Source organism: Ammospiza nelsoni, chromosome 23 (genome assembly GCF_027579445.1).
Source record: "Ammospiza nelsoni isolate bAmmNel1 chromosome 23, bAmmNel1.pri, whole genome shotgun sequence".
Lineage (NCBI taxonomy): Eukaryota > Metazoa > Chordata > Aves > Passeriformes > Passerellidae > Ammospiza > Ammospiza nelsoni.
The window spans coordinates 3383911-3406528 of NC_080655.1; the positions used below are offsets into that span (position 1 = coordinate 3383911).

The window sequence follows — 22618 nt, forward strand, 5'->3', positions numbered from 1 at the left end:
AGGGAAAAACTGTACCCAAACCCAGGGGAGGACTGCACCAAATTCCAGGGAAAAACTGCACCAAATCCCGGGGGGAAAACTGCACCCAAACGCAGTGAAAAACTGCATTCAAACTCAGGGAAAAACTTCACCCAGACCCAGGGAAAAACGGCACCAAATTCCAGGGAAAAATTGCACCAGATCCTAGGGGAAAACTGCTTCCAAACCCGGTGAAAAACTGCACCCAAACCCAGGGAAGAACTGCGCCCAAACCCAATAAAAAACTGCATTCAAACTCAGGGAAAATCTGCACCAAATCCCAGGGAAAAACTGCACCAAATCTTAGTGAAAAACTGCACCAAATCCCAGGGTAAAACTGCACCGAATCCTAGGGAAAGACTGCACCAAATCCCAAGGAAAAATGGCCCCAAATGCCAGGGGAAGCCTGCACCAAATCCCAAGGAAAAACTGTAACAAAACCCAAGGAAAAATCGCCCAAACCCAGGGAAAAATTGCACCAAACCCCAGGGGAAAACTGCACTCAAACCCAGAGGAAAACTGCCCCAAATCCCAGGGGAAAAGCAGCCAAATCTCAGGGAGAAACTACCCAAACCCAGGGAAAAACTGACATTTAAGGCAAAATATGGAGAGGAGAGGCCTGGGCGTGTGCAGTCTGTCCTCACTCTCCACAGAGCCCCCTTTGCCCTCCTGCACACACAGCCTGGCACGGAGGAACCAGAACATTCTCCAAGCCCAGAACTGGGGAGAAACAGCAGCTGAGGCTCCTCGGGGCCGCCCCAGCTCCCTCAGCACCACCTCCTCCCCGTGTGGTCTCCCTGCGGTAAACCTTCCTTTGCAGATATTGAAAGAATGCAATTATTTCCCAGAAGAGCCAAAACAAAGGCGCTTGCCGGGCTCTGGCCTGGGTGAGGACACCCTGGATCGATGGCAGACGGAGATAACTGCGGGATTACTCACCCAAACCTGGATTTTCCCACCGCTCCTGGCGAGCTCTGGCAGAGCAGGGGGTCCCAAACGATGATTTAAACCCTGACTCCGGTCTGTGGGTTTTGGAGGTGACACAGAGTGACACAGAGTGACACAGAGTGACACAGAGTGACACAGGACGGAGCTCACAGCACCTCGGGGCTGTCAGGACAGAGCCAGGTGGGTGGCAGTGTCCCCTGGCTGGTTTTGTCACCAAGGTGAGGTTATGCAGTGACCTTTTGAGAGATGTTTCTCAGGGAAGGTGGGACCCCAAGTCATGGGCACAGCCTTGCACCAAACCGGTCCCCACGGCTGTCACCTGTCCCACGCACATTAAATGTCATTTTGGTACCATTGGGCCACTCTCTGTGGATGTCACCTGTCCCAGTATGGTCCCACATACATTAAATGTGATTTTGGTACCATTGGGCCACTCTACATGTCTGTGACCAGTAGCAGTGATGTCCCACACACATTAAATGTCATTTTGGTACCATTGGGCCACTCTCCATGGCTGTCACCTGTCCCAGACACATTAAATGTGATTTTGGTACAGTTGAACCACTCTCTGTGGATGTGACCAGTACCAGCACTGTCCCCCACATATTAAATGTCATTTTGGTACAACTGGGCCACTCTCCAAGGCTGTGACCAGTACCAATGCTGTCCCACACGCATCAAATGTAATTTTGATACCATTGGGCCACTCTCCATGTCTGTGACCAGTACCAATGCGGTTCCACACATATTAAATGTCATTTTGGTACAACTGGGCCACTCTCTGTGGATGTGACTGGTACCAGCACTGTCCCACACACATTAAATGTCATTTTGATACCCTTGGGCCACTCTCCAAGGCTGTCGCCTGTCCCAGTGTGGTCCCACACACATTAAATGTCATTTTGATACCATTGGGCCACTCTCCATGTCTGTGACCAGTACCAATGCTGTTCCACACATATTAAATGTCATTTTGGTACAATTGGGCCACTCTCTGTGGCTGTCACCTGTCCCAGCGCTGTCCCACACTCATTAAATGTCACTTTGGGACAATTGGGCCACTCTTCATGGCTGTGACTGGTACCAGCAATGTCCCACATGCATTAAATGTCATTTTGGTACAACTGGGCCACTCTCCATGGCTGTCACCTGTCCCACACACATTAAATATTATTTTGGTAGAATTGGGCCACTCTCCATGGTTTTCACCTGCCCCACACACATTAAATGTCATTTTGGTACAATGAAGACACCCAGGTCCCTTCCCCTGCCACTGTCACTGATTTTTATGGCCACCTCGGTTCCTCAGCTCCAGGCTGCTCCCTCCCAGCTCCAACCCTCCCCGAGCTCAACAAACCAGGCACAAATCTCTCTCTGCTCATCCTAAAATCATCCCAGGACATCCGAAGGCGATCCCGGGCCGCACCAATCGCGATAATGAATCGTGATAACGGATTGTGATAAAGAACGGGCGATAATGAGCTGCGCTAATGAATTGTGGTCATGAATTATTTACACAGAGCAGCAACAGGAGCCGTTTCCAAGGGCCACGGGGAAGATAAACACGGCGGGGAGGAGCTGAGCTGAACCCGAGTGCCGCAATTTCAGCCTCAAAGCAAACAGGATCCTGTCCGGGCACGGCTCAAACCTCCCTGGCTGCGGCCAGCCAAGGGACTGAGGGGAAAATGTCACTGTTGCTGTCGTGGGATTGTTAAAAATACCTTAGAACCCGTTGTAAAGTAATTGATAATTGTTATTGAGCGCTGTTAGTTGGGTTATTGTATTGTAAAAGGGGTTAAAAGGGGAGTATAAGAAATTACACCTCAGCGAAACAAGCCAGCCTGGACTGAGCTGTAATGGCCAATCAAGGCCTGAAACCTTCATGCAAATGAAAATGTCACTGGGATTGTTAAAAATACCATAGAACCTGTTGTAAAATAATTGGTAATTGTTATTGAGCGCTGTTAGCCCAGTTATTGTATTATAAAAGGGGTTATAAGGGTGGTTATAAGAAATTACACCCAAGCAAAGTGCAGCACCTCCCAGAGCCGGCCTGGACTGAGATGTAGTGGCCAATCAAGGCCCAAAACCTCCATGCAAATGAAAATGTTGCTGGGATTGTTAAAAATAGCTTAGAAACTGTTGTAAAATAATTGATCATTGTTATTGAGCGCTGGTAGCTCAGTTATTATATTTTAAAAGGGGTTTAAAGGGTGGTTATAAGAAATTACACCTCAGCGAAATGCATCACCCCCCAGCCTGGACAGAGCTGTAATGTCCAATCAAGGCCTAAAACCTTCATGCAAATGAAAATGTCACTGGGATTGTTAAAAATAGCTTACAAACTGTTGTAAAATAATTGATAGTTGTTATTGAGCGCTGTTAGTTCAGTTGTTATATTGTAAAAGAGGTTTAAAGGGGAATTATGAGAAATTACACCTCAGCAAAGGGCAGCATCTCCCAGAGCCGGCCTGGACAGAGCTGTAAGGGCCAATCAAGGCCTGAAACCTTCATGCAAATGAAAATGTCACTGGGATTGTTAAAAATGCCTTAGAACCTGTTGTAAAATAATTGATAATTATTATTCAGTGCTGTTGGCTCGGTTATTATATTGTAAAAGGGGTTTAAAGGGTGGTTATAAGAAATTACACCTCAGCAAAGTGCAGCATCCCCTCAGTGAAAGGAGCCGGCCTGGACAGAGCTGTAATGGCCAGTCAAGGCCTGAAACCTTTGTGCAAATGAAGGATCCCAACAGAAACCAATCCAGAGGGGCACAAACAGGATAAAAAGGGACATCTGAGCCAGGGGAGCTGTGCCCTTCCCTGGGACATCGGGGACATCGCTGCTGTAGCATCCTCGGCCCGGGCCCCCTCGCTTTGGGCCTTTCTTTTTATTAGAATAAATGCTAAAATAACTTTTAGCACCGTTGTTTTAGACCTTTCTTTTTATTAGAATAAATGCTGAAATAACTTTCAATAACTAAAATAAATAAATAAATGCTGAAATCACTTTTAGTGCCCCTTGCTTTAGGCCTTTCTTTTTATTATAGTAAGTGCTGGAATCACTTTTAGCATGCCTTTCTTTAGGCTTTTCTTTTTATTAGAATAAATTCTGAAATCACTCTAAATAAAATAAATAAATAAATAAATGCTGAAATCACTTTTAATAAATAAAATAAACAAATAAATAAATAAATAAATGCTGAAATCTCTTTTAGCACCGGGAATGCGCTTCCATTTTTAACAGGATCTCTGCAGCCCCGTGTTTGGGGTCCCGGTGGATTTCTCGGGATGCTTTTCCCGAGGTTTCCCCCGTTGTGCAAAGGCCCCGCAGCCCCGTGGAGTTTCTGTTCCCAGCGGATAAATTCCTCCCAAGGATTCCGTGCTGCTGTGGGAGGGGATGTTTGTTCCAGGGCTTTATTCAGGAAGCCTTTCCCATTTTCATGGAAATGCCAAGGGACGCGGAGGGAGCCCGCTGGAATCCGCTGATAAGGATCCCCCATTGTGGCAGCGCCCGCCGCTTTCTCCGCTGGGGAAATCCACCGAAATTCCCCTGGAAAACCCAACCCGGGCTTCTCCCGCGGCCCCACTGCGTGTCCACTAAAACCAGCCTGAAATCCAGCCAGGAATTTGGCTCCGTGTCAGGGAAACCTGCTCCGAGCTCAGCTTGTTGCTCGGTCACAGCTCTGTCTGCTTGCAGGCTGCAAAATTTCTATTAATTAATTTATTACATGAAAACAAATTCTACAGCGTTTTCCTGGCTCTGAAAACTTCCACATCCCGGCCAAACCTTGTGGCTCTGGGCTGGGAAAGGAATAAACATCACCAAAGAGATTCCCTGGGAGCAGGGAGACCTCCCACGGGGAAAGGAAGAGTCATTGAAATGCCAGAGACAACAAAAAGTTTAATGCAGGCCCCTCGTTCGTGGCCCTGAGCCCCAGCATTCCTCACCTGCTGCCGGGGGTGCTCAGGCAGGTGTGAAACACATTTTCCCCCATTTTCCCTCTGAAAACCCCGGGGAAAGCTGGGAATGCTCTGATCCTCCCCATCCATCAGCAGGAGGAGGGAAACTCATCAGCGCCACTGGGAGCCTGTGGAAAAGTCATTTGTGGCCTTTCATGGATGGTGAGAGAGGCAGAGGCCACCCCAGGAGTGCAGCTGGGGGTTCCATCTGTCCGTCCATCCATCATCCATCCTTCCATCCATCCACCATCCATCATCCATCCATCCATCCCTCTATCCATCACTGATCCATCAATCCATGGATCCATCCATCATCCATCTATGGTTCCATGCATGGATTCATCCATGGATGGATCCATCCATCCATCCATCCATCCATCCATCCATCCATCCATCCATCCCTCCATCCATCCCTCCATCCATCCATCCATCCATCCATCCATCCATCCATCCATCCATCCATCCACCCATCACTGATCCATCAATCCATGGATCCATCCATCATCCATCTATGATTCCATGAATGGATTCATCCATGGATGGATCCATCTACCCATCCATCCATCCGTCCTTCCATCCCTCCATCCATCCATCCATCCATCCATCCATCCATCCATCCATCCATCCATCCATCCCTCCATCCATCCATCCATCCATTCACCCATCACTGATCCATCCATCCATTCATCCATCCATCCATCCATCATCCATCTATGATTCCATGCATGGATTCATCCATGGATGGATCCATCCACCCATCCATCCATCCGTCCTTCCATCCATCCATCCATCCATCCATCCATCCATCCATCCATCCCTCCATCCATCCATCCATCCATCCATCCATCCATCCATCCATCCTGATTTTCCCATTAAACCCCTCCTTTACCACAAATCCACCCCCCAGGTGTCCCTGTCACCCTCCTGGGCACTGGGGGGATCACAGCACATGGAGCTACAGGAACCCCGAGGCATTTAGAGGAAAAAGAAAAAAAAATTCCCCTCAAAAATAACCCCCAAAAATTCAGAAAAAAAAAAAAAAAAAAAAAAAAACCACAAAAAACCACCACAAAAAGCCCACAAAAAAAGCTGGAGCTTTTATTTTCCAATCAGGAAGCCTCTGTCTCTCAGGATGGTGACTCCACATCCGCTCCAGCGCCGGCAGATTCCCCAGGAATGGGAACAGCTGGGGGTGACCTCACTGCTGGTGGCCCCACAGGGCTGGGGACATCCCAGGGACGAGGATGGCAGTGACAGAATGATCCCAGAGCTCAATTCCCAGCTCTCCAGAGCAGAATTCCCAGCTGCAGCTGGAGCAGCGCTCACACAACCCCACCTGGGAACTGCCACCACAAACAGACCCCAAAAAGCAGCACTGACCCCAAAAAGCAGCACTAACCCCAAAAATATTGTCCCCACCAGCCAGGGCCAGCCCAGCAGCGTGTCCTGGGCCCATGGCAAGGTGCAGGAATCGTTTCTGCTCCACCCCATCCTTTGGAAGCTGCTCCTTGAGGAAGTTTCCTGTTTGTGCAGACAGAGTCTGCTCGGGGACGATAAATGAGGATTTTTGGCAGCAGGGCCAGCTCAGCCCTCAGCCTCTGTGCTGGAGCAGCCACCGGGGCTGAAAATCCTCTCAGAACTCCGAGCGTGGGGAGTTCAGCCGAGGACACGGCCGGGATTTTTTTGTCGCTGGAAAACTCCAAATGCTCGGCTGGGTTGGGATAAATGAGGGGGCATGGAGGGTCCTGGGGACAGAGGGACCAGCCCAAGGTTTCCTGCAGCCCCACAGGGCCAGGTTGGTGGCAAACCCAACATTTATCCAGGGAAAAGAGCTCTGGGACCCTCTCATCCCAAGGGATTCACAGCAGAGCTGCAGCAGGACCCAGCCCCGAGAGAATTCCTGGGTACCAGCATCAGGGACTCTTCAGACCTAAATGCAGCCCTGTCCCAGCTCCTGCACCCAAACCCAGCCCTGTCCCAGCTCCTGCACCCAAACTCAGCCCTGTCCCAGCTCCTGCACCCAAACCCAGCCCTGTCCCATCTCCTGCACCCAAACCCAGCCCTGTCCCAGCTCCTGCACCCAAACCCAGCCCTGTCCCATCTCCTGCACCCAAACTCAGCCCTGTCCCAGCTCCTGCACCCAAACCCAGCCCTGTCCCATCTCCTGCACCCAAACCCAGCCCTGTCCCAGCTCCTGCACCCAAATCCAGCCCTGTCCCAGCTCCTGCACCCAAATCCAGCCCTGTCCCATCTCCTGCACCCAAACTCAGCCCTGTCCAGCTCCTGCACCCAAACTCAGCCCTGTCCCAGCTCCTGCACCCAAATCCAGCCCTGTCCCAGCTCCTGGAAGGTGTTTGGGCTCCTCGGGGGTGTCTTTCTACAGGAATAAAATACTGGAGGAGACGCGCAGCATCCAAGTTATTTGTTGGGTCTTGCAGCACCTGAAATGGGATTTTAGAGCTGCCCTGGTCCAGCACCAGCCGGGCAGGGCAACCCGGGACAGCGGGAGGTGCTGCTGCAGCCACAGCTCGGCCCAGGGATGCCATCTGCTGTTCACAGCTCTGGGGAGAGACCTGGGGCTCACCCAGCCCAAACGAAATCATCCCAAACTGCTGAGATCCTCAAGGATGCCATCTGCTGTTCGCAGCTCCGGGAGGAGCCTAAACCAAACCACCCCAAACCCGCTGAAATCCTCAAACTCGCCCTGCAGGCACAGCCAGGAGCGCCCGAATCACCCGAACAGGGCTCAGGGCACATCTCTGGCACCTGGAGTGCCAAAAACAGGGATAGATTCCAATCAGGAGTCAGAGAGGCACAGGGCCCTGTTCCAGGTGGGATCCCCCTCAGGTGGGATCAGATCAGGAGTCAGAGAGGCACAGGGCCCCATTCCAGGTGGGATCCCCACTCAGGTAGATTCCAATCAGGAGTCAGAGAGGCACAGGGACCTGTCCAAGGTGAGATCCCCCCTCAGGTGTGTTCCAGTCAGGAGTCAGAGAGGCACAGGGCCCTGTTCCAGGTGTGTTTCTCCTCCAGGTGTGCTCAGATCAGGAGCAGGAGCAGATCAGGACAGGCACAGGGCCCTGTCCAAGGTGAGATCCCCCCTAAGATGTGCTCAGATCAGGAGTCAGACAGGCACAGGGCCCTGTCCAAGGTGAGATCCCCCCTAAGATGTGCTCAGATCAGGAGTCAGACAGGCACAGGGCCCTGTCCAAGGTGAGATCCCCCCTAAGATGTGCTCAGATCAGGAGTCAGACAGGCACAGGGCCTCCACGGCCGTGCTGAGCCCCTGGCTGACGCCCCCCACGGCCAGCAGGCAGTCCCTCAGCACGATGCTGGAGCAGGCGCAGCGCGGGGTGGGCATGGGGGGGAGGCTCTCCCACTTGTTCTTCTCGGGGTGGAAAGCCTCTGCCGACTCCAGCACGCTCGGCTGATTCCCTGGAAGCACAAAAGGAGGCGCTGGATGATCTGGGAAGCACCGCTGAGCTTCTCTTGGCTGCTCTGACCCCATCCCCTTACGGGGTTTGTTTTCCCTGCTCCCTCCCACCGGCTAGCATTGCGATTTCTCCTTTTTTTGGGGGGGGATGACAACAATCCTAACTCTGTTTTAAAGGGTTCCAGGGTCCCAGAGCCTCACCCAGGCCCCCAGCCACCACAACTCTGCCTCGCAGGTAGCCGGCCACGAAATCTGCTCGCCTTTTCTTCAGGTAGCAGGAGCGCTCCATCTTCATCCAGCCACCTGGAAGGACAGGACACGCTGGGCCTGTGGGGTCACCCACTCCTGGGAAGGCACCGACCCCTCTGAGCCCCTGGTTTGTGGAAGGGCAGTTTGGCTGCGTCACCTTGGGGTGATAGAACCCCGTGGGATTGTTGGGTTTGGCCCCTGTTATCCCACTGTTGGATTTCCCATTGCACTCGGTAATCCTGACTGGGAATCATCCTCTAAGCTGAGCTCAAGGCAGCAGCAGATGGGAGCTCTGTGCTCTGCAAAGGTGGCAGAGCCCCAAACCCAGCCCTGTGTGACCCCAAACCCCAAACCCAAGCCCAGCCCTGTATGCCCAAACCCCAAACCCAGCCCTATGTGCCCCAAACCCAGATCTGTGTCCCCAAACCCAGCCCTGTGTGCCCAAACCCCAAACCCAGCCCTATGTGCCCCAAACCCAGCCTTGTGAGACCCCAAACCCAGCCCTGTGTGCCCCAAACCCCAAACCCAGCCCTATGTGCCCCAAACCCAGCCTTGTGAGACCCCAAACCCAGCCCTGTGTGCCCAAACCCCAAACCCAGCTCTGTGTGTCCCTAAACCCAGTCCTCTGTGACCACAAACCCCAAACCCAGCTCTGTGTGACCCCAAACCCCAAAACCAGCCTTGTGTCCCCAAACCCAGCCCTATGTGTCCCCAAAACCGGATCTGTGTCCTCAAACCCCAAACCCAGCCCTAATGTGCCCCAAACCCAGTCCTGTGTGTCACCAAACCCCAAACCCAGTCCTGTGTGTCACCAAACCCAGTCCTGTGTGTCCCCAAACCCAGCCCTATGTGTCCCCAAAACCAGATCTGTGTCCTCAAACCCCAAACCCAGCCCTAATGTGCCCCAAACCCAGCTCTGTATGTCCCCAAACCCAGTCCTGTGTGTCACCAAACCCAGTCCTGTGTGTCCCCAAACCCCAAACCCATCCCTGTAACCCCAAACCCATCCCTGTGTGTCCCCAAACCCCCAACCCATCCCTGTAACCCCAAACCCATCCCTGTGTGTCCCCAAACCCAGCCCTGTGTGTCCCCAAACCCATCCCTGTGTCCCCAAACCCCCCAGGAAGGTCCATGGCTGGTCCAGCTCCCACCTTGCTCCAGGTCGAAGACGTCCACGGTCCTCATGAACTTGGGCTGGCGGTAGAGCCGGCCCTGGCGCAGCCCCCCGAGGCTGAAGAGCTTCTCCTCGGTGGGCACGAAGCTGGAGAAGGCTCTCTTGGTGGGAATGTTGGGGAACCTGGTCCAGGAGCGCGTGTCTGTGTCAAAAACCTCGAAGGCGTTGACGGCGTACTTGGATTGCCTTCCCCCTGGGGAGGGAGTTGGAGAGGAGGGAATTGGAAAGGAGAGGGAATTGGAAAAGGGGAGGGAATTGGAAAAGGGGAGGGAATTGAAATGGAGGGAATTGAAATGGAGAGGGAATTGGACAGGGAATTGGAAAGGAGGGATTTGGAAAAGAGGGAAATGAAATGGAGAGGGAATTGGAAAAGAGGAATTGTAAAGGAGGGAGTTGAAATGGAGAGGGAATTGGAAAGGAGAGGGAATGGGAAAGGAGAGGGAATTGGAAAGGAGGGAATTGGAAAGGAGAGGGAGTGGGAATGGAGGGAATTGGAGAGGAGGGAATAGGGAAGAGAGGGAATTGAAATGGAGAGGGAGTTGGAAAAGGGGGAATTGAAGTGGAGAGGGAATTGGAAAGGAGAGGGAGTTGGAATGGAGGGAATTGAAATGGAGGGAATTGAAATGGAGAGGGAATTGGACAGGGAATTGGAAAGGAGGGATTTGGAAAAGAGGGAAATGAAATGGAGAGGGAATTGGAAAGGAGGGAATTGAAGTGGAGAGGGAATTGGAAAGGAGAGGGAGTTGGAATGGAGAGGGAAGTGGAAAGGAAAGGGAGTTGGAGGAAGAGAAAGGATGCAAAATTAAGCAAAAGAAAAAAGTGAAGGAGAAGGAAGGAGAAGGAAGAAAAAGGAAGGAAAAGGAAGGAAAAGGAAAGGGAAGGAGAAAGAAAAAAAAGAAGAGAAAGGAAGGAAAAGGAAGGAGGAGAAAGGAAGGAGAAGGAAGAGAGGAGGAGGCAGGGCTGCTCCTTACCCAGCACGTAGATCTTGGAGCCCCTCAGGATGGACGTGGCCGCGTAGCGGGGGGTGGGCATGGCAGCCAGGGACACCCAGATGTCCTTGAGCACATCATAGTGCTGCAGGAAGTTGTGGGGCCGCAGGTCCGAGCCCATCCCGCCCGCTGCGTACACCCTGTAGTCTGGACGGGGCAAAAAAACAACAAAAAAAAAAAATCCCATGAAATTATTGGGATAATAAATTATTGTAGGAAAGCACCAGAAACCCATTCCCCCTTCTGCATACACCCTGTAATCTGGGTGGAAAACATTTGCCTTTGGCCACCACTGAGATGCTCAGAACTTTTTAGGTGTCCTGGCACAGAACTTTTTCGGGGTCTCCCCATCAGGAGAAATGTTCCTCAGTATATTATTCTTCTATATCAAAACCTGCTTCCACCTCTATTCCACCCTCAGGCTCTCCATTCTGAAACCTTCCTGCCATCTCTGAAACTTCCTTGCCAAATTTTCCCTCTTTCCCAACACTTGCCTTCGGCCGCTACAGAGATGCCCATGGCCGCCTCGCGGAGTGAGCTGTGCTTCAGGGAAACTTTCCACAATCTATTATTCTATATCAAAACCTGCTTCCACCTCTTTTCTGCTCTTATCTTCTACATTCTGAGACCTTCCTGCCATCTGTGAAACTTCCCAAGCTTTCCATGAGCTTTTTAGGCATCTTCCGATCAGGGCGATCCTCGGGGAAGCTTTCCACAATCTGTCATTCTTCTACATCCAAACCTGCTTCCACCTCTATTCCACCCTCAGCTTCTACATTCTGAAACCTTCCTGCCATCTGTGAAACTTCCTTGCCAAACTTCTCATCTTTGGAAAAGATGGAAAACATTTGCCTTTGGCCGCCACCGAGATGCCCATGGCCGCCTCGTGGAGCGAGATGAATTTTGGGGAAACTTTCCATTATCTTATTATTTTTCCATATCAAAACCTGCTTCCACCTCTACTCCACTCTCAAGTTCTACATTCAGAGACCTTCCTGCCAGCTGTGAAACTTCCCAAACTTTCCCTGTTTCCCAACACTTGCCTTTGGCCGCCACCAAGATGCCCATGGCCACCTCATGGAAGAATTCCACGATCCATTTTTCTTCTATATCAAAACCTGCTTCCACCTTTTTTCTGCTCTTAACTTCTACATTCAGAGACCTTCCTTCCACCTGTGAAACTTCCCAAACTTTCCCTGTTTCCCAACACTTGCCTTTGGCCGCCACCAAGATGTCCATGGCCGCCTCGCGGAGCGAGCTGGGCTTTGGGGAATCTTTCCACAATTCAGTCCAGTCTGAATTCATTCTTCTGTATCAAAACATGCTTCCACCTCTGTTGCACCCTCTGGTTCTACATTCAGAGACCTTCCTGCCATCTGTGAAACCTCCCAAACTTTCCCTGTTTCCCACACTTGCCTTTGGCCGCCACCGGGATGCCCATGGCCACACCGCAGAGTGAGCTGCACTTCAGGGAAGATTTCCACAATCCACTATTCTATATCAAAACATTTTCCCACCTCTATTCCACCGTCAGTTTCTGCATTCAAAGACCTTCCTGCCATCTGTGAAACCTCCCAAACTTTCCATGTTTCCCACACTTGCCTTTGGCTGCCACCGAGATGCCCATGGCCGCCTTGTGGAGCGAGCTGCGCTTCAGGGAAGCTTTCCACAATCTATTATTCTTCTACATCAAAACCTGCTTCCACCTCTTTTCTGCTCTTAACTTCTACAGAGAACTTCCTTCCATCTGTGAAACTTCATTGCCAAACTTTCCCATCTTTCCAACTTCCCCATCTTTCCAACTTCCCCACACTTGCCTTTGGCCGCCACCGAGATGCCCATGGCCGCCTCGCGGAGCGAGCTGCGCTTCCTCCAGCGCCCCTCGTCCGTGTTGTACATCTCCACCACCTTCAGCGGCAGCTGGTTGGCGCCCACGCCGCCGATCACCATGATCCTCTTGCCCAGCACGGTGACGGCCACGCCGGCCCTGGCCGTGGGCATGGCGGGCAGCGCTGCCCACTGGTCGGCCTCGGGCGAGTAGACCTCGAAGGAGTCCACGGCGACGCCGTTGTCGTCGCAGCCGCCCACGGCGAACACCTGCCCGCCCGCCTCCACCAGCGTGGAGTAAACCCTGCGGCTGGGCAGCGGCGCCAGGGACTTCCACTGGAAGTCCTTGGTGCTGGGCAGCTCCATGGTGGGGTTGGTGCTGGAAAAAAAAAAGAGAATTCTGGAATTGTTGAGGGTGGAGAAGTTCGCCAGGATCGGCCAAGTTGTGCCACTGAGTGCCACATCCAGGAATTCCTTGGACACCCCCAAACCCCCCTGGGCAGCCCCTTCCAGCCCTTTCCATGAGGAAATTCCTGCTCATGTCCAACCTGAGCCTCCCCAGCCCAGCCTGAGGCCGTTCCCTCTCCTCCTGTCCCTGTTCCCTGGGATAAGATCCCAAATCCCCCCCGGCTGTGCCCTCCTGGCAGGAGTTGTGCAGAGCCAGGAATTCCCCCTGAGCCTCCTTTGCTCCAGGCTGAGCCCCTGCCCAGCTCCCTCAGGGCTCTCCAAACCCTTCCCAGCTCCCTCAGGACTCTCCAAACCCTTCCCAGCTCCCTCAGGACTCTCCAAACCCTTCCCAGCTCCCTCAGGACTCTCCACCTCCTTCCCAGATCCTTCAGGATTCTCCAAACCCTTTCAAGGTTTCTCCAAACCCTTCCCAGCTCCCTCAGGACTCTCCAAATCCATTCCCATCTCCATTCCCTTCCCTGGTCTCGCTCCAGCCCCAAAATGTTCCTCCTGAACTGAGGGAAAATCCCAGAGTGCAAACCTCACTTTGCCAGGAGCAGAGCAGGACCAGAGCTGCCCTGCCACTGCCACCTGTCCCCTGTGCCACCCCACCCCTGGAACACCTGTCCCTGTGCCACCTGTCCCCTGTGCCACCCCCAGAGCACCCTGTCAGTCCCATCTGTCCCCTGTGCCACCCCCAGAGCGCCACTGTCGCCTGTCCCCTGTGTCACCGCCACCCCCCCGAGCAGCACCGCCACCTTTCAGCGCCTCTCCATCAATCCCGCGGCTCCGGAGCCGCCTCAGCAGCTCACGCAGAGACCGAGCCTAAAAATAAAACCAAACAGAAAGAGGTGAGAAAACAAAAAACAAAAAACAAAGAAAAAAAAAAAGAAAACCACACAAAAAACGCACACACACAAAAAAGGGAAAAAACAAAACCCAAGCCAGGCGAGAAGGTTGGAGTCGGTTTGTTCTGCTGCTTCCCCATCCCCAGGTGACTCCAAACCAGGCTCTGCTCCTTCCATCCCTGGTTTCCTGCCGGCTGGGGAGCCTTTCCTGCTCTCACCCACCGGATTCCTCCTCCTGACCTTCCTCTCATCCCCACCCTGAGGAATGCGAACCCCCGGCTCTGCAATCCCGGGGCAGAGGGCTGGGAACGCGTGGTCATTGCTCCATCTCCTCTCTCCTTCATTAAGCGCCATGCAGATGAGCTTAATTAGCAAGAGAGGGCGAAGGGAGAGGGACAAGGAAGGAAAATCCTTCCCACCCTTCCCACCCAACCCCGAGCCTCCATAAAATCTGATTAATCTGAGCAGGGCTGTTTGTTTTTATTATTATTTATCATCCCAAATAAATGCTCAGGAGCGCACCAAACATCATTTATTGCACGAGGAATTAATAAATAAATGGAGAAATCTTGCTTGGGTATGAGGAATTAATAAATAAACGGAGAAATCTTGCTTGGGTATGAGGAATTAATAAATAAACGGAGAAATCTTGCTTGGGCATGGGGAATTAATAAATAAACGGAGAAATCTTGCTTGGGTATGAGGAATTAATAAATAAACGGAGAAATCTTGCTTGGGTATGAGGAATTAATAAATAAACAGAGAAATCTTGCTTGGGTATGAGGAATTAATAAATAAACTGAGAAATCCGGCTTGGGCTGCCACCCTCCAGCAGCAGGACCTGCCAGGGACCCATCCACAATTTCTGGGCCAATTCCTGGAAATTCCTGGCTCCAGGGGGACAAAGGGACACAAAGCCAGGATAAAAAGCAGCAGCAGCACATCAAACCTCTCAGAATCCGAGGAAAAAGCAGCGAGCATCAGCCCAGGCCGCTCTGCCCTCCCTGAACTGCATCCCCGGGATTTATGCCCGAGGGTTCTGCCCCCGTTGGATGATTGATTTCCTTTCCAGGTGAATTTTCATGGATAAATTCACCCTGGGCTGGCTAATTAGCAAAGCAGAGCCAGCTCCTGTTTGCAGGAGCTCGATGGAATTGTGTCCAAGGAATTTCAGCTCCTGTTTCCAGGAGCTCGATGGATTTGCATCCAGGCATTCCTGACCTCTATTCCTTCAAATCCAAACTGCTGAGACACAACCGGCTCCACCCCAGTTCCTGCCAGCAGCAGAACCTGGCTGGGCCAGGCAATTTCTTCATCCAAATTTCTCCATCCCACAAGGAGCTCAGAGGAGCAGGATTTTGGATTCTTTGGAGCCAATTCCCAAAATTTCATTCCCTGCATCCCTCAAGGAGCTCACAGGAGCAGGATTTCGGATCCTTTGGAGCTGATTCCCAAAATTTCTTTCCCTGCATCCCACAAGGAGCTCACAGGAGTGGGATTTCGGATCCTTTGGAGCCAATTTCCCCAATTTTGCTCCCTGCATCCCACAAGGAGCTCACAGGAGCAGGATTTTGGATCCTTTGGAACTGATTCCCAAAATTTCATTCCCTGCATCCCTCAAGGAGCTCAGAGGAGCAGGATCTTGGATCCTTTGGAGCCGATTCCCAAAATTTTGCTCCCTGCAGCTCTGGGATCAGCTGGGTTCTGGGAATGAAAGGAACAGCCCCCACATTTCTGCTCCTGCATCCTACAAGGAGCTCGGAGGGGCAGAATTTCGGATCCTTTGGAGCTGATTCCCAAAATTTCTTTCCCTGCATCCCACAAGGAGCTCACAGGGAGTGGGATTTCGGATCCTTTGGAGCCAATTCCCCCAATTTTGCTCCCTGCATCCCTCAAGGAGCTCAGAGGAGCAGGATTTTGGATCCTTTGGAGCCAATTCCCAAAATTTCTCTCCCTTCATCCCACAAGGAGCTCACAGGAGCGGAATTTTGGATCCTTTGGAGCCAATTCCCAAAATTTCTCTCCCTTCATCCCACAAGGAGCTCACAGGAGCGGAATTTTGGATCCTTTGGAACCAATTCCCAAAATTTCATTCCCTGAATCCCACAAGGAGCTGACAGGAGCGGAATTTTGGATCCTTTGGAACCAATTCCCAAAATTTCTTTCCCTGCATCCCACAAGGAGCTCACAGGAGTGGGATTTTGGATCCTTTGCAGCCAATTCCCCCAATTTTGCTCCCTGCATCCCTCAAGGAGCTCACAGGAGCAGGATTTTGGATCCTTTGGAACTGATTCCCAAAATTTCATTCCCTGCATCCCTCAAGGAGCTCACAGGAGTGGGATTTCGGATCCTTTGGAGCCAATTCCCACAATTTTTCTCCCTGCAGCTCAGGGATCAGCCGGGAGCTCTGGTAATGAAAGGAACAGCCCCGGCAGCTGGGAATGAAAGGAACAGGCTCGGAATTATCAGCCGGGGCTTCCTGACCCCCCCTCCCCGCCTCAGCTCCCTCGCCATAGTAACAACCACCCGGAACATCACAACAACAACAACAACAACAAAACCTCGCCGCTTCCCCGCCTCTGCCTGGAAAAAAACCGGCGAAAAGAGAGCGAAAATATCGGGATCGGAGGGGGTTTCATGGTGTGGGGCAGAGCAGCGCTCTGAGCTGTGTTGTACCCCCCATCCCGAGCATCCTTTGGGGTGCAGCAGGGGCTGGTTTCACCCCTTCCCCCATCCTCTCCAGGCTCCTCCTGGCAGCTGCGATCTCCTGATGGGAGGGACAAGGGGTGAGGAAGGAAATATTCCTGTCAGGAATCCAATATTTCCTGACACACCGGCGTCAGGGGCGTCACAGCTCCGGGACGGGGGCAAAACCTGCTTTGTCTTTTGAAAGAGCTCAAATCATCCTTTTTTAAATTCTGAGTGGGGTGAAAAATCAGCAGAGCAAGGTGAGGTTTGCTCATGTCGTAGTTGAGCTCAGGAGTTTGAATTTAATATGAATAATTTAATTCAAATAATTTAATTCAAATAATTTAATTCAAATAATTTGATTTAATTTAATTCAAGAGCAAGGACCCACCTGCAAGGGCAAAGGGTTTTCCCTTCCCCACCCAGCTCCCACCAGGATCCTAAATCCCCTTTCTTGTCCCCAAAATCTCCCTCTGCCCCAGCAGCACAGGGCAAAGACAAAAAGGCTTTTCCAAGCCCTCGCGTTGTGTTTTCAGAGCTCTTTTTTCTCTTTATTTCAGCTGCAGAGGGAACGGGAAGAGCTCGGGCCAGATCACAGCTGGGAGAGGTCACAGCGACCCCATCCCTGCCGGGCCTGGTCTGGGAGAAAGGCTGGAAAAATGGGATTGGGGATGCTGGGAGGAGAAAAGCTGAAAATTAGGGATTTTGAGGAGAAAAAAAGTAGGGGAAAACCAATATTTTTCCACAAAAAAAAAGTAAGGAAAAAAAAAAATTATCGTTCCCCACCCAATTTTTGGAAGGGAAACACAAACTCCAAGCTTTGTTTGTGGCTGTTCCTGAAAAGCCTGGGAGGACACAGGGTCCCGAAGCATCCCCCTCCCAAACGACCTCCAGGGAGGAATTCCCTCCCCTCCCTCCTTCCTTTCCCCGGGATTTCTCGGGAATACTCACAGCTCATGGCTGGAAATGCTCCGGATTCTCCCAAACCCTCCGAGCATCCCCTTCCTCCCACTCCCCGCCGGGCTGCGAGCGGCGCCGGGAGCAGCCAGGGCTGGGATTTACTGCGTGGGAAGAGAAAAGGGGAGAGAAAAAAAAAAAAAAAAAAAAAAATTGAAATAAATCCGCGTAAATCCAGCGGCGCTGCTGTTCCCCCTGTGGAAGATGTAGGACACTGAGGGCGGGGAGGGTTTCCCCAGCTGGGCTCCTCCTCGGGGCTGTGCGTGCGAATTCCCGGCGTTCCCGATCCATCCCTGAGCCTTTTATGGCTCCCCACGCTCGCACAGGATGTTCTGGAACGGCCGCGCTGCCCGCCCTAAAAAGGCACCGCAGGAATTGCCCGGAAATTTTGACAAAAAAAAAAAAAATCGGGAAAGCCGGAGCTGAGAGGAGAAAGAGGTGTCTGGGGAGGGATGGGTGGATCCACGAGGGAAGAGCCCATCCTGTGGATGTCACCCAAAAATGGGGGAAATGGGCGCGGCGAGGGTGGCTTGGGGTGGTAGAACCCCAAAATTCTGCTCCCTGTATCCCACAGGGAGCTCGGAGGAGCGGGATGTTGGAGCCTCTGAAACCAATTCCCAAAATTCTGCTCCCTGTACCCCATAAGCTTGGAGGAACAGGATGTTGGAGCCTCTGGAGCTGATTCCTAAAATTCTGCTTCCCATATCCCACAAACTTGGAGGAGTGGGATGTTGGAGCCTGTGGATTCCCAAAATTCTGCTCCCCACATCCCACAAACTCAGAGGAGCGGGATATTGGAGCCCTTGGAGCAGATTCCCAAAATTCTGCTCCCTGTATCCCACAGGGAGCTCGGAGGAGCGGGATGTTGGAGCCTCTGAAACCAATTCCCAAAATTCTGCTCCCTGTAGCCCATAAGCTTGGAGGAACAGGATGTTGGAGCTTCTGGAGCTGATTCCCAAAATTCTGCTCCCCATATCCCACAAACTCAGAGGAGCGGGATATTGGAGCCCTTGGAGTAGATTCCCAAAATTCTGCTCCTGCATCCCACAAGGAGCTCACAGGAGTGAGATTTTGGACCCTTTGGAGCTGATTCCCAAAGGAGCTTGGAGAAATGGGATATTGGAGCCTTTGGGGCCAATTCCCAAAATTCTGCTCCCTGTATCCCATAAGATTGGAGGAACAGGATGTTGGAGCTCTTGGAGCCAATTCCCAAAATTCTTCTCCCACAAGGAGCTCACAGGAGCAGGATATTGGAGCCTTTGGAGCTGATTTCCAAATTTCTGCTCCTTCATCCCACAAGAAGCTCACAGGAGTGGGATTTTGGACCCTTTGGAGCTGATTCCCAAAGGAGCTCAGAGGAAAGGGATGTGGGAGCCTTTGGGGCCAATTCCCCAAATTTTCCTCCTACATCCCACAAGGAACTCGGAGGAGCAGGATGTTGGAGCCTCTGGAGCTGATTCCCAAAATTTCTTTCCTTGTATCCCACAAGGAGCTTGGAGGATTGGGATATGGGAGCCTGTGGATTCCCAAAATTCTGCTCCCCACATCCCATAAGCTCGGAAGAGCGGGATTTTGGAGCCCCTGGAGCAGATTCCCAAAATTCTGCTCCTGCATCCCAAAAGAAGCTAACAGGAGTGGGATTTTGGACCCTTTGGAGTTGATTCCCAAAATTTCTTTCCCTGAATCCTACAAGGAGCTCCGAGGAAAAGGATGCGGGAGTCTTTGGGGCCAATTCCCAAAACTTTCCTCCCACATCCCCCAAGGAACTTGGAGGAGCAGGATACTGGAACCTGTGGAGCCAATTCCCAAAATTCTGCTCCTGCATCCCACAAACTCACAGGAGTGGGATTTTGGACCCTTTGGAGACAATTCCCAAAATTCTGCTCCCCACATCCCACAAACTCAGAGGAGCGGGATATTGGAGCCCTTGGAGCAGATTCCCAAAATTCTGCTCCTGCATCCCACAAGGAGCTCACAGGAGTGGGATTTTGGACCCTTTGGAGACAATTCCCAAAATTTCTTTCCCTGTATCCCACAAGGGAGCTCAGAGCAGGGAATGCTGGACCCTTTGGAGATGATTCCCAAAATTCTGCTCCTTCATCCCACAAGGAGCTCAGAGGAGCAGGATGTTGGAGCCCTTGGAGCCCACTCCCAAAATTTCTTTCCTTGAATCCTACAAGGAGCTCCGAGGAAAAGGATGCGGGAGTCTTTGGGGCCAATTCCCAAAATTTTCCTCCCACATCCCCCAAGGAACTTGGAGGAGCAGGATACTGGAACCTGTGGAGCCGATTCCCAAAATTCTGCTCCTGCATCCCACAAACTCAGACTGAGATGTTGGAGCCTGTGGATTCCTAAAATTCTGCTCCTTCATCCCAAAAGGAGCTCAGAGGAGCAAGATTTAGGATCCCTTGGAGCTGATCCCCAAAATTCTGCTCCCAAATCCCACAAGGAGCTCACAGGAGCAGAATTTTGGAGCTTTTGGAGCCCATTCCCATCCTGCCACCCATCCCAGGATTTTTCTTCCCTGACCTGCTTCTATCCAAAGCTGTTAAAATCATCTTTTTCTCCTCAAAGTGCTGCGGAATAACTTTGTGGAAAAATCCTTCAAGGATTTTTTTTTTATTTTTCGGTGGTGCCTCAAAAAAGCAGATTTTTTGTTTACCTCACCCCGCTTGGGAATGATAAAGGAAGTGCTGATGTTAAAGTGAAAAATAAATGATTAACAGTCCTGAAAATCGATAAAATCCCTGCAATTCCACATCTGTTTCCATGGGAACAGCAGGAGAGGTGCAGGAATTCCTGCAGATGACACCAGGGAGGTTTTAATTCCCGAATTTAATTCCCTTTTCCTCACCTGTGGCACCTCAGGCTGAGCCAATTCCTTCCCAAAATCATTCCTGGGATGGGAAATGGGGAAAGAGCTGAAGGAGGATGAAAAATGGGCAGAAAATGGGAAAAATCAGCTGTGGAAATGGAGAAAAAAGGCGTTTGGGTTGTTTATTTTAATTGAAGAAATAATAGTAATAATAGTAATGATAGTAATAGTAGTAGCAATAATAATAATAACAACAATAATAATAACAACAACAATAATAATCATTATGATTATTGAAACAATAATAACATTTCAAGTAATAAATTAATTAATTTAATAACAATAGTTTTAATACCAATCTAAAATAATATACTATATATAATTTTAATAATAGTTTTTAAAAAATGTTGTGGGTAAAGAGGGAAAATGTGGGTTTTTTGGTAGATAAAAAAGGAAAACAGGGATTTTCAGGGAAAACAGAGAAATGCAGGGGGTGGGAGATCCCTAATTTTTCCCAGAGATTTTTCAAGCTGACAGTTAATTAAGGAGTTAATTAAGGAATTTTTCAGTGCAGGGAGTGCCTTAATCAGTGCAGACAGGAGCCCAGGACTCTGGGATTTCTCCATCAGATTTTCACCCGTGGGGAGAAATCCACCAGCTGTGCCTGCCCGAGTGACAAATGCGGGGAGACAGCGTTCCAGGCAGGCAGGAACTGGGAAAACATAGGGAAAAAAGAGATAAAACACCCAAAAAAACATTCAAAAACCACCACCAAAACCACCCCAAAAGCATCTCAAAACTATCCCATAAAGCACCCCAAAATCATGCCAAAAACTATCCCAAAAACCACCCCAAAATCATGCCAAAAACTATCCCAAAAACCACCCCAAAACTCATCCAAAACCATCCTAAAACCCTCCAAAACCATCCCAAACACCATCCCAAATCCACCCCAAAAACATCCCCAAAACCACCACAAACACCACACAAAAACCATCCCAAAACCATAGCAAAAATAATCCCAAAACCACCGCAAAATCCACCTCAAAACCATCCCAAAACCACCCCAAAACCCCTCCCCAAAACTCATCCAAAATCACCCCAAAACTCATCCAAAACCACTGCAAAGCCACCCCAAAAACCACCCCAAAAACCACCCCAAACACCACACAAAAACCACCCCAAAACCATCCCAAAAACCATCCCAAAACCATCTCAAAACCCATCCCCAAACACCACACAAAAAACACCCCAAAACCATCCCAAAAACCACCCCAAAACCCATCCCCAAAACTCATCCAAAACCACTGCAAAACCATCCCAAAAACCCATCCCAAAACCATCCCAAAAACCACCCCAAACACCACACAAAAACCACCCCAAAACCATCTCAAAACCCATCCCCAAAACTCATCCAAAACCACTGCAAAACCATCCCAAAAACCATCCCAAAACCATCCCGAACACCACACAAAAACCACCCCAAAACCATCCCAAAAACCATCCCAAAACCATCTCAAAACCCACCCCAAAACTCATCCAAAACTACTGCAAAACCATCCCAAAAACCACCCCAAAAACCATCCCAAAAACCACCCCAAACACCACACAAAAACCATCCCAAAACCATCGCAAAAATAATCCCAAAACCACCCCAAAATCCACCTCAAAACCATCCCAAAACCACCCCAAAACCATCTCAAAAACCATCCCAAAACCATCTCAAAACCCACCCCAAAACTCATCCAAAACCACTGCAAAACCATCCCAAAAACCCATCCCAAAACCATCCCAAAAACCACCCCAAAAACCATCCCAAAAACCACCCCAAAACCATCGCAAAAATAATCCCAAAACCATCGCAAAAATAATCCCAAAACCACCCCAAAATCCACCTCAAAACCATCCCAAAACCACACCAAAACCATCCCAAAAACCACCCCAAAACCATCCCAAAACCACCCCAAAACGATCCCAAAAACCATCCCAAAACCATCCCAAAAACCACCCCAAACACCACACAAAAACCACCACAAAACCATCCCAAAAACCATCCCAAAACCATCCCAAAAACCACCCCAAACACCACACAAAAACCACCCCAAAACCATCCCAAAAACCATCCCAAAACCATCCCAAAACCCACCCCAAAACTCATCCAAAACGACCCCAAACACCACCCCATAAACGACCTCAAAACCATCCCAAACCCCATCCCAAAAACTATCCTGAAACCACCTCAAAACCATCCCAAAAGCCATCC

At 50.8% G+C, this 22618-nt stretch overlaps 1 protein-coding gene across 1 annotated transcript; it reads right to left on the reverse strand.

The window, feature by feature from the left end:
- Positions 1-7304: 7304 nt before the first annotated feature.
- Positions 7305-17743, reverse strand: KLHDC8A (kelch domain containing 8A). The gene is made up of 7 exons (XM_059487983.1): positions 17535-17743; positions 13806-13872; positions 12591-12979; positions 10756-10920; positions 9762-9977; positions 8563-8664; positions 7305-8363 (listed from the first exon to the last, which is right to left on the reverse strand). Exons 3-7 carry the CDS (start codon positions 12964-12966, stop codon positions 8170-8172), a joined length of 1053 nt encoding a protein of 350 aa, XP_059343966.1. The 5' UTR covers positions 12967-12979; positions 13806-13872; positions 17535-17743; the 3' UTR covers positions 7305-8169.
- Positions 17744-22618: the final 4875 nt, after the last annotated feature.

What these genes read in the sequence shown, in the direction of transcription:
- KLHDC8A (XM_059487983.1), bottom strand. Translation starts at nt 12,966, where the DNA reads ATGGAGCTGCCCAGCACCAAGGACTTCCAGTGGAAGTCCCTGGCGCCG. An exon ending in CATCTCGGTGGCGGCCAAAG is followed by an intron (nt 10,921 to 12,590) that starts GCAAGTGTGGGG and finishes TGCCCCGTCCAG; the next exon opens with ACTACAGGGTGTACGCAGCG. An exon ending in CGTCTTCGACCTGGAGCAAG is followed by an intron (nt 8,665 to 9,761) that starts GTGGGAGCTGGA and finishes CTGTCCTTCCAG; the next exon opens with GTGGCTGGATGAAGATGGAG.